Raw genomic sequence first — 12,129 nt, 5'->3', positions numbered from 1 at the left:
GCTCATGCGTCGTGTCAGCATGAATACAACCCACATGACAGTGGTTGTGAGTGGTGAGGCGTTGGGTGAACCATGCATTATCTTTCTTTTGCAAAAAAACATCCTCTATTTTTTTATTTATGCACATAGTATCTTTCAAGAAAGACAAATAAAAAATAGCACCAGGGGACTAGAACGGACGTCCTGCAAACTAAGAGATAACTGCACTAGCCACTCGACCAAGATTAAATTGACATCAAACTCACAAAAAAAAAATTCTTTAGTACAATGTTTGTTGAGCCCAACAAAGGAATAAACGAAAACTAAAAGCATGTTTGTGTTATTCTCCGCAGGAATAAAATGATGTAAGGACACCACTTATATTTTGTTGTTTGTGACGCTTCAAAAATGTTCATACGTTGTAAAGAAAAGTATGTGATATTTTTAAAAATTAAACATTGTAAAAAATATTTGTATAATTTTAAAAAGTAAGTTGCATTTTAAAAATGTTCACGCATTTCAAAAAATATTCATGCGGGCAAATGTTCGTGTATGTGTTGTTATTAATCTCGTTCTATTTAAGAAAACTATGCGGGCAAATCACAAAAAAGCAAAAAATCCATGCCACCCCCGTCCTCCCGCGGCCCCCGCAAATCCCGTGCCCTCCGGCGCCTCCACCACACCCACCCCAAGCTCCCCTCCCCACCAGCTTCAAAACAAAGCTGAGTCCCGTTGCATCCCCACCCCCAACGGCTACCTCCCCCCATTTCAAACCCGTCTCGCGCACGCCATCCATCCGCCCACCAATCACGCGGATTTGCTCCCGCCGTCGTCTCCTCCAACGCCAGATCCGTCGACCCATCCCGCCCCCCGGAACCCTAGATCGGACCCAGCCCCGGCCAGGGATGGCGCCGCTGCCCACGCCCTCCCCCCGCACGGGCCCGCCGTCGACGCCGCAGGCGTCGGCGGGGGCCGCGACCCCGTTCCGGACGCCCACCTCCAAGCACCGCCTCCACTTCCCGCCCGGCACCCCGCGCCACGGCGCGACCGGCGCCGCCACGGAGCACCCCGTCGAGGTCATCGGCCGCGTGCGCAACCTCACCGCCTCCGCCGCGGGCGCCTCGGTGCTGGAGGTCCCGGGCGGCGCGGGCGGGGGCGGCACCACCGTCCGGGTCCGCGGGGACGCGGGCGGCATCTCGTGCCGCGACTTCAGCCTCGACGGCGTGTCCGTCTCCGAGGAGGAGGACCTCGAGGGGTTCTACCGCCGCTTCGTCAGGTCCCGGATCCAGGGCGTGCGGGTCGGGGCCAAGTGCACCGTCATGGTGTACGGGCCCACGGGCTCCGGGAAGAGCCACACCATGTTCGGCTGCGCCAAGCAGCCCGGGATCGTGTACCGGGCGCTCCGGGACATCCTCGACGGGGGAGGGGGCTGTAGTACTGGTGGTGAAAGCGGCGAGGAGGTGGACGCCGGGTTCGGGGTCGGGCTGTTCGTGCAGGTCGCCGTGCTCGAGATTTACAATGAGGAGATCTACGATTTGCTCGTCGGCAGCGGTGCCAATACTAAAGGGAACGCCCCCAAGGTGATACACCGATGCTCCTGCTGCTTAATTTTCAGATGCTGCTGCTGATTCATCGTTATAGATTATTTAGTTGCACAAGTTAATTGTTGTTATGTGAGGATGTCAGCTGGATGGAACTGTGGCAGTAGCATGATTTGGGCTTAAACTTTACATATTTGTCGCTTCAGAGAAGATCTGTTCTGCCTATCCTAGGTCGTTAATTACAGTTGTGGTCGGTACTTTCTTAGGAATTGTCACCGTTTTGTAGTAAATTGTTAGCCAGTTGTGTATGGGTGCTGGTATATCTGATGGCTAATCTGAAGTTCCATGTTTTAAACTTGTGATTCCAAGTGTAAAGTAAAACTTCACTGTAACTAATATTGCTCATTGCTATAGCCTGTGAAATTTGTCCGCTGTTTGTGTGCATTAGTTCAGATGACTAATCTGAAATGCCAAATTATAAATTGGCATTCTAAGTGTGAGGTCAAAGTCAAACCAATTGTAACTGATGGCTAATCTGAAGTTCCAAGTTCAGAACTTGTGATTCTAAGTGTGAAGTAAAACTTAACTGTAACTAATATTGCTCATTGTTATAGCCTGTGAACTATGACTGCTGTTGTTGTGCGTGTATTAGTGTAGATGACTAATCTGAAGTGCCAAGTTAGAAATTGTGATTCTCAGTGTGAGGTCAAAGTGAAACCAACTGTAACTGATATTGCTCACTGTTGTTGCCCTCAGTTGTATGTGTCATCAGAGGTGAATCAATTACTATCTGAACTGTGACCGACCTCAAAAAAGTGGTTATCTGGTACTTAAATTGCATTAGAAATTGTTTGTCATTTGTGTATGCGTGATGGCATATTAGGTGCCTAATATCAAATTCCAAGGTTAAAACTTGTGATTCTAGGTGTGAAGTAAACCTCACTATAATTTAATATTGCTCATGGTTATGGCCTGTGATTGCTGTTTGCAATACTTTATAGATGACTAATTTGAAGTGCCGAGTTAGGAATTGTGATTCTAGGCGTGAGGGCAATCCAACTGTAACTGATATTGTGCATTGTTATGGCCCTCAGTTCTGTGTGTCAGTGCAGGTTGAAATAATTACTAGAACTGTGACCTACCTAAAAACAAATGGTTATCTGGTACTACTTGAAATAATCACTACGTTAACTGTGACCAACCTAAAACAAGTGGTTATCTGATACAGTACTTAAGTTTTCATTGCCATGTTATTTAGGGATAGCTGGATAGTTTCACAGGGCTGACAAAAGATGTTGAAAGTGCTTTTCCGTGTGGCAATGCCAATGTGAATTTGCGACTTGATGTAATTTGTCCATTTTGTTTAAGTTTCTCAATACATTATGTACAGGTGAGGCTAGAAGTAATGGGGAAGAAAGCCAAAAATGCAACTTATATATCTGGAAATGAAGCTGGAAAGATATCCAGGGAAGTTGCAAAAGTAGAGAAGCGGCGTACTGTCAAGAGCACACTCTGTAATGAGAGAAGTTCGCGAAGTCACTGCATGGTAGGCTGCAATGAGCAATTAGCACTTTTCACCTTGATTTTCATGAATGATCCAACTGTTTATGACTTTGTTTTTTTGTCACTTCTCCAGATTATCTTGGATGTGCCATCGGTCGGAGGAAGGCTGATGCTGGTGGATATGGCTGGTTCTGAAAATATAGAAGCTGCAGGCCAAACTGGATTTGATGCCAAGATGCAGGTGTGTGATGTTACCAATCCTTATAATTTCAGTAGAATCCAATTTATTTCAGTTGCCCTTTCAAAAATGATGTGCCATCGGTAATTAATGCATGTTTAATTGTACCATAACATATTTTTAACAGCCGGTGATGTGCAACTTGCAATGCAACTATATTAGAGTTTTCTCAAGATACAATTCTGTTTTCTTTCTGAAACAATGATAAAGTTCTGTTTCCATACTTACATCAACATATGAATTCCAGCATGATACTCCCATAACCTAACCACAGCTTGTACTTTTACCACTACTTTTTTTTCCTGCAATGTAATGAACCAGAGTATGTTTCTTTAGGTCACTTTGCTTTGCACATCTATTCTATATATAACATTGGTTGCTGCTCCACAGACGGCGAAGATCAACCAAGGCAACACAGCTTTGAAACGAGTGGTTGAGTCCATAGCCAATGGTGATTCACATGTTCCATTTCGAGACAGCAAGCTCACAATGCTGTTACAGGTACAAAACATTTGAAGAAGCACACTTTTCCTGATACAACTTTTCACTCTCTGTTTATCCCAGATAATTTAGAACTTGTTATTCTTCATGGAATTTCAGGACTCATTTGAGGATGACAAATCAAAGATTCTGATGATTCTGTGTGCGAGTCCTGACCCAAAGGAATTGCACAAGACAGTTTCTACCTTGGAATACGGTGCTAAAGCAAAATGCATTATCCGTGCTGCTCATGCATCAACACCAAGGGATAAAATTAGCTCTGAGGAGTCATCTTCAATGCTCAATTCAAGGATTGTTGCAATGAACCAGTTCATATACAAGCTCCAGAAGGAGAACAAGCAAAGAGAGAAAGAGCGCAATGAGGCCCAGAATGTCCTTCGGCTAAAGGAGGAGGAGCTAGCACAAGTGAGGGCGAAGGTTAGGCTGCTAGAAGGGCAGGGTGCAGCTGCAAAGGAGGAAGAGATCAACTCAAAGGTCGCTGAGAAGACCAAGATGCTGAAGAGTGAGCTCCAGATGATGGAAGAGAAAATGCTTAGGCAGCAGCAAGAGCTCCTTGCTTTGAAGCGACGACTGCAGGAGGTGGAGCTTGAAAAGGCAGATGCTCGTCAGCCTGCGCAGCAGGATGTCATTGGTGGTAGATTGTTGGCACGACTATCAGAGATGTCTGCAGGAGGAGATCAATGCATGTCAATGGCGATGTCGATGTCCATGGATTTGGATGCTGGAGATCAGCCGTCTGTGCTGGATGTGAAGGTCATCAAGGAGGATACTCGCCAGCAGCAGGGCCAGATGTGGAATCACACATCGACAGCAGGCTCTTGCACCACTGTCCTGGAGCAAGAAGATGTGGTCAGGCTTTCTGGGTTCCCTGAAAAGGCGGTCCTGAGCACTGTATTTGAGGAGGGAGATGAAGAAAGCGAAGAGAAGGACAGTGGTGCTGAGGTGGAGGTGTGCAAAGAAGTGGTGGAAGAGGAGAGTTACAAGGTGGACCGAATGGGACAACCGCTTGCTGAACCGGACCGGACCAACCGTATCCAGAACATCTTCAGGCTGTGTGGCAACTACCGTGAGCTGGTCAAGAAACAAAACGCCGAAGAGTCACCGGCGGCGAAGCAGCAAGCTTTTGGAGATGAGAACAAGCAGCCCGGAGAGCAGCAGTTGCCGGGAGATGAGAACATTCAGCAGGCAAATCAGGTGTTCGGTGATGAGAACAAGGACCCATCAGCAGCATGGGCAGCCATGGAAACCCCCATGTGCGACGTCAAGGTTGCCGACAGCCCTGTGTCGTCGCAGCTCTCGCCCATCGTTTGCCAAGCCGTGGACGACGCCGAGCTGACAATGCCGGAAGAGCTAAAATCATGCACCACAGATGGCGAAGCAAATGAGCTGAGCAAGGAGCGAGAGGGCTTGCTGGATGTCTACATCAAATGGGAGTCCGGCAGTCTGATCAAGGGGCTGAAGCTTCTGCCGACCGCTTGCCTTTCAGACCTGAGGAAGCTCATCGAGGCTCACTTTGAAGAAGCCGGCAGCAAGCAGCAGCACCACCAGTTCACATTCCTCCTCCTTGGGGTAAGTCACTCAGCTCTGTCCATGGCACACTTACACCCAATTGCTGTTCTCTTGTTCCTATTGCTCATGGCAATTTTCATGCGTGTCAACCACCTTGGTAATTCGAACCTGTTAATGATGTGAGGCGTGTTTATGCCAGTAAAAACGTCAATTCATCGATCCGGAGACATAATTGATGATAGTAAAAAAATGCGGGCGGGTGAGAGACGAACAGGTTGCCTTCTACGAGTAATTAAGCTAGGGGAAACTAATCTTGGCAATTTCTGTCTTAGCTTCTTCCTCGGATTACACAGGCTTATATATATTGTAGCTCTTTTTAGGCATGCCACATATATAGCTGGAACCGGTAAATAACGGTGAAACAATTTTACAGCTTAACTGAAGGGTGGGTTAACAATTAGCTCAGAGAGCAAACGCTGCACATAACTGAACTTCAGTAACTGTTGTTTTTCAGAATAACATCTTCAGTTTAGCAGACCTGACAATGTGAAACTCAATGTGAGGCGTGTTGATGCCAGTAAAAAACGTGCATTCACACAGCCTTGGATCATTTCTGTCGTAGCTAAGCTAGGGGAAACTAGTTAGGCAGTTATTTGTGTCTTGGCTTCTGTTGGAGCCGGTAACTGACAGTTTTACAGCTTAACTGAAGGATTAACAATTACTCCCTCCGTTCCGAATTACTTGTCTTGGATTTGTCTACATACAGATGTATCTAGACTCATTTTAGTGCTAGATACCTCCGTATCTAGACAAATCTAAGACAAGTAATTCGGAACAGAGGGAGTAACTCAGAGAGTAAACGCTGGGCATAAAAGTAGTGCTCTCCGTGGCGGTAGCGATCTCAGCCGTAGAGTACTTTCTTTCTTTCCTGTTGTTTTTGGGAGAAACATCTTCAGTTTAGCCTGTACCTTTCTCTTGATTGACAGACCTAACAACGGGGAACTCTTGCTGGTGTGTATGTATGCAGGACCCTTCTGGTGCTCCGGTGTCGAGGGAGAAGGAGGCGACGGTGCAGATCAGCAGGCTGCCCAACTGGAACAACCAGACCAACAGCTACCTGGCCTGCCTGCGCGTCGCCAAGAAGCCGGCGACGATGGAGCAGCAGCAGCTCCACCAGACGCCCTTGAGCCCGCTGGAGAGCAAGCTCAACTCCTTGGCCCTGCACCACCACCATGCCGCCGCGCAGATGAGCCCCAGCTACATCCGGGAGCTCAGAGCTTGACCGAGCTTCATTGTTACTGCTGCATTCATTTTCTGTCGGTTGGTTGGTTGCCGTGGGTCACATGTCGTGACCAACTGACGACGATGTATCTCGTATCTAAAATGTATTCTTTGGTCTGTGTAAAATACTTACCACCCGTGATGTAACCATGTTACAGACATCCCAAACAGTATGATTATGATAGATCGTCTAGTGGAGGGGAATGCACTTGATCGATCGGTTCGTTGCTTCTTGTCGTCTGGATACAGAATTGGTAAATAACGCTTTTTTTACAAGGGCCTAAGCAATGTCTTCCTCCATGCAAAAATAAAAAGTAAAAATAAGCAATGTCTTCCTGTCGTATGACTGAAAATTCTCAAAGGAAGTTAGAGTTGCTGCGAATATTCATTTCTGAGCCCGAGCTCATCATCACCCTACGAACAGTAAAATAAAATAAAAATACTAAAATAATTTAAGAAATTCTGACTTTTTTTTTCTATGGAAAATGTTTCAGTGCGTGAGGTTCATGCCAAATTTCAGCTCGTTTGTACATCCAAGTAGTTCTCGGAAAAAAATACAAATTGATCCAAACATTACATGAATAGTACACTGTTTCACATACCTCAAATTTGTCTTTTTTGCTGCGAGCTACTCAAATGTCCAAACAAGCTGAAATTTGGCAGGAACCTAAAATATCTTCCATGCAAAAAAGAAAGACAGAACTTTTCGTTTTTTCTTATATTTTTATTTTACTATTCATGGCGGATGTAGACGAGTTGAGATTTTTCCCTTTTGATTGTCAACTGTAGTAGCTTGTTCATACGTACAGTGAACTGACAAACCACCTGTTCTAAATCTACGGAAGGGATGCATACCAAGCTCCATCTTTCGCCGTCAGCGGGTCCTATCTTTCCACTCGTGTATGTGGGAGTACTGAAACAAAAGGAAACCACAACCATTTTAATGCATTTTAGCTAGGCATTATGATTTTAGTGATGCTCACATAAAAGGAGGAATTGAACCAAAAAAAGGAGCATTTGGAATCATATAGTAAACACATTTAAGTCTGATCCACTTTCTATGTAGAGGAATTTTATAATCAAACAATTTATTGGAGAAGAAACTAACTAGCATAGGAAAGCAAAAGAAGCGTAACTTTAAAACTGTCAACAAAAAGAAAGGAAACTTGATATTATTGAAATGTAAATAACCATGCGTTCCTCTCATAATAATTTTCAGTAGCATCATGAACAAATTCAACAATATAACTATCACATAATGCATTCTTTTCAAGATCCACAAGCATAAACTTTTTATTACTCTCCACATTGACAAAGTTCTTCTCATTCATAATAGTGAGAGCAAACTCGGTAATTGCCTTTGGCTCCTAGGTGCATATGCACCCATTGTCGGACAATTTCTGATGCTTCATTCTAACTATTCACGAGGCATTTCTTTATCTTTTTTACACAAGCCACAAAAAGCGTCGTTTTTCACCGAAACCTTGTGAACGCACATAAAATGTCCGGATATACACGCGGGATTTTTGTTTCGAATTTTTCAACTTCTAGGAATTTGGATTTCGACAATGGGTGCATATGCACCTAGGAGCCAAAACGCCACTCTCGAGCAAACTCGACAAGATAACTATCATGTGATACTTGATTGACATAACCCAATTGAACATTAAAATCATGATGACAAGTTTCATGCTTATCATTACTCTTTATGGCATACATGTCATCATAATAATCATCGTAGATAGGAACTTTGTTGTCATAATCAATTGAAGTCTTCCAAAGTAGTGGATTCAACACTAAATAAAGTCATGGCCTCTCCTAATCTGTTTTATCATTATTCCAATAAGATTCAACACCCTCCAAAATAATGGGATCATTATTACCTAAAGTTGACACTCTTATAAACCCACTTTCATCAATGTAATCATCATAAATATGAGGCAAGTTTTCATCACAGTAAATTTGCTCATCAAAAGTAGAGGGACTAAAAAGCTCATCTTCATCAGACACAATATCCCCAAGCTTATGACTTCCCATATCATTAGCATCATGAATATTCAAAGAATTCATACTAATATCATTTCAATCATGCTTAACATGTAAAGACAAAGAATCTGACTCAATTCACCACAAAAAGAATAGAGGGAGATGAAAATCATAAGATCCAAATATAATCAAGCTCATAATACATCAAGATCACATCCATCAAGAACATGAGAGAGAGAGAGAGAGAGAGAGCAACTTAGCACATACCCTCAACCTCGAGGATGAACAACTCACACATCACTATGAGAACGGAGGAGAAGTTGCTGGTGATGATGATCACAGAGATGTCCCCGACTGCATCCCGGCACCACCGGAGGAGAGGGGGAAGGGGCCCCTCCTTCTTCCTTGGCCCTCCGGGAAGAGAGCTCTCTCCTAGATTGAATCTCTCTTCTGTCTTCTGTTTTCCGCGTCTGCTTTCTGGCCTTTCACCATTTCTTTTATAGTCGGAGTTCCGTAATTCTGATTGGGCTGAAATTTTAAGGGGATATTCTGCCGAAAATTAGCTTACTTTCGGCGAAAGAAGGGCTCCAATCGACTTAAGGGCTGCCCACAAGATCAATGTGCGCGACCGGGGGGTAGGCCGCGCCCCCAGGCTTTTGAGGCCCTCGGGCACTATCTTGTGTTGATTCTTTCTTAAAAAAATCACATATATTCCATAAAAACATTGTAAATACCCGTGGCATTTTGACCTTTCTAGATATTGATTTTCTGTCGAACAAAAAAATGCAAAAAACAGAAATTGGCACTAGGCATTAGATTAATAAGTTAATCAATAAAAATAATATAGAAGTGCACCAAAACCATATATGATTGATATATAAATATAGCATGAATACTTTATAAATTATAGATATGATAGAGACGTATCAAGATCTCACATTAGGTGAGATCGTGAGATCAACCTCAATAATTCATATTTATACATTTTAAAACAAATCTGAAATTATTTGGCATCCTATTAGGTATCTCTATTCGAAAAAATCAGCTCAAAAGTTGAGGTACAGTTCGAGATTCAAAAATGACAAATTCGAATGTTAATAGTGCCATTTTGGCTGAATAGTACTTTGACACTATTCACGTTCAATTTTGTCATTTTTTGTTTCTTAGGACCTGAAAGTTTTGGGGTTGTCAAACATTGATGTGTGTCTCCAATTTTTTTAAGAATGCTTGAATATATATATATATATATATATATATATATATAGTCACCCTGGGTGAGGAATTCTTATTCCTCACCAATTCCTCACCCCAGCCAACTCCTACAAAGAAGGAATGCATTCAAAAAAGGAAAGCCTCACTTACTAATTTATAGCGCGTGCGTGAGGTAATATTACGGTCAGTCAAGGAACTCCCATGCGGTGAGGTAATATTACGGTGAGTCAGGGCACTAGTCCCACGCGCCAGACTGTTGTAGTGATTTCTTGCCACTTCAATGTCCGACAAACACGCAAGGTAAAGCTACGGCCTAGAAAACCGAATAAATTACAACCATGCAACACACATCATCTTCTACAATTTAATCCCTTTCTTAGTGCCACTATCTGCACGAGCTCTACCACATTGGAGCAATGTGCCGGATTTAAATTGTTTGAACAAGGCATTTTGAATGATATTTTTTTTGCACAACATCTATCCATCTATCCTCCCAGACACATCAAATTCAACCATGCTGAGAAGAACACATGAACCGTTTCCAGACTGCAACCAAGGCCACAATTCTTTTTCGACGAAAACAAAAGTGACAAATTAGAAAGCTGCAAATACTTTTGAATTCGTTAGTTGCTAGTTAGAGATTTTCATTGCAAATTATCATATAGGCAAAGAAGCATCTGAATATTCAATATTTCAAGACAAAAACACAAACGTTTCTAGCATTTGCATGAACACCGCAAGACACAAGGTGCAAAACAAAATCTGTACAAGTAGATTAAGCTTATTGTTCCAAACGGAAAATGATTTTCAGATTTGGAATATTTGCCCAACATTAAGAAGGCCTCATGAGGAATATTGAACATCACAAAATTTTCCCTGCAGACCCTCCCCATGAAGGCACACATGTAATCTAGAGAAATCTTCTTGATGGTCCCTGAATCTTTCCAAGCATACACAATGGTGTCCCCTTGGAAGTGTACGACACCAGCAGCATGCCTGCACCGGTTCAAGAACTCCACAATGGTGTCCGCTTGGAAGTGTATGGCTGGCTTGGTTTGAGTACGTCAATAGATTGTTTCAGTGACTGCACTGGCACAACAGAATCCTGAGAAGAAAAAAAGGCTAGCCAGTATATGGCATCTGCAATGATTAAACATGGAAACCATATTAAATACAACAACACTTGTATGCAGCATTAATAATGCATATGCACTATGCCAGTGTGCACACAACAGAGATAATGTGGTGGCACATCAAACGATCTACCTTACGATTAGTCAATAGGATCACAAGCTATAGTAGCTGAGGCCTGAGGAGGACCTGGAATGGAGTGATAGAAGATGTCGCACACATTTTCATTGTTGGACATTATATAGGCAACCAGCTCAGTGTTTGCCAATGGAAGGCATGGGGATACAATGTGAATGTATTCTGCAAAATAGACATGTTTACTTTAGGGATTCATAATTGTGTACAGATAATTGCAATGACACATGGAAGACATGTTAACTAAATGGCCAACACAGGAAATGACATAGATTTGCAAATAATGCTTCAGGTCCTGAAGAGAAAGAAACATTTTTCTGCTGTTGTGATGGTAAGTTGATGGAAGGTAATCCCTAAACCTGAATAAGTAAAACGGCCAGAATTGTGATGGTAAGCATGATTCCTCCAAGAACGATCCAGCTGTTAGAAGAATTCCCTTGGCTTGGGAAATACTGGTATATATAGACTGGATTGTACACTTTTAATACAAAGCTATCATGCTTGTGTATGTTCAGTGCTCTGACACTTCCAATTCAAATGAACAAGAAGAGCACTATAGATGTGAATAGCTAGCCGTCCAACTTTGTCTGTACCATATTGTTGCATGCTAAATTCTCTGTCAAGATGATCATGGCAACAACTAGAACAAATACCTGCCAGATGCAAAGAAAATAAAAATGAAGCGACTTTACAACACAGATTTATGATAATGTATACGGGTGACGATGCATATGCAATCATAATTACTGCATAAAGCAGATGTAAAATGCACTGTGTTTCATAGTTGTGGTGATAGCTTCTACGTACAAACCTACTTGAAGAATTTACAGAAGTCATAGCATGCAAGAATTTGAATATGAAATATTGAAAAATAATTACCAAAAATTATGTTTGGATTTTAAACTTCTATTCCACCTAATGCAGATAAAACCTGGAAACACAAAGGACAAATCAGATTCCTGGAACGGTGGATTTACTCAGAAAACTATGGTGCTGAACATGCCTTCACAAAAGATTACCCAGAGTATCTCATATTTGAATATATAGCTCTGAAAGACAAGAAGACGCGTTATGGAAGATCAAAATCAATGCCATACAGTTTATAAGAATCTG

At 42.7% G+C, this 12,129-nt stretch overlaps 1 protein-coding gene across 1 annotated transcript; it reads left to right on the top strand.

Annotated features, from left to right (window-relative positions):
• The first annotated feature begins 709 nt into the window (after nucleotides 1-709).
• On the top strand, nucleotides 710-6,679 carry LOC119318448 (kinesin-like protein KIN-10A). The gene is made up of 6 exons (XM_037593006.1): nucleotides 710-1,559; nucleotides 2,911-3,066; nucleotides 3,157-3,264; nucleotides 3,652-3,762; nucleotides 3,862-5,331; nucleotides 6,299-6,679. The coding sequence occupies exons 1-6, from the start codon at nucleotides 885-887 to the stop codon at nucleotides 6,551-6,553; spliced, it is 2,775 nt and encodes a 924-aa protein (XP_037448903.1). The 5' UTR covers nucleotides 710-884; the 3' UTR covers nucleotides 6,554-6,679.
• Nucleotides 6,680-12,129: the final 5,450 nt, after the last annotated feature.

This window comes from Triticum dicoccoides, chromosome 6A, assembly GCF_002162155.2.
Source record: "Triticum dicoccoides isolate Atlit2015 ecotype Zavitan chromosome 6A, WEW_v2.0, whole genome shotgun sequence".
Lineage (NCBI taxonomy): Eukaryota > Viridiplantae > Streptophyta > Magnoliopsida > Poales > Poaceae > Triticum > Triticum dicoccoides.
Note: the sequence above shows the minus strand (reverse complement) of the source record. Positions and strands in the feature narration are given on the sequence as shown.

Coding starts and splice junctions, on each gene's coding strand:
- LOC119318448 (XM_037593006.1), top strand. CDS start 885: ATGGCGCCGCTGCCCACGCCCTCCCCCCGCACGGGCCCGCCGTCGACG. Junction 1,560..2,910: donor CTAAAGGGAACGCCCCCAAG/GTGATACACCGA, acceptor CATTATGTACAG/GTGAGGCTAGAAGTAATGGG. Junction 3,265..3,651: donor GATTTGATGCCAAGATGCAG/GTGTGTGATGTT, acceptor GCTGCTCCACAG/ACGGCGAAGATCAACCAAGG.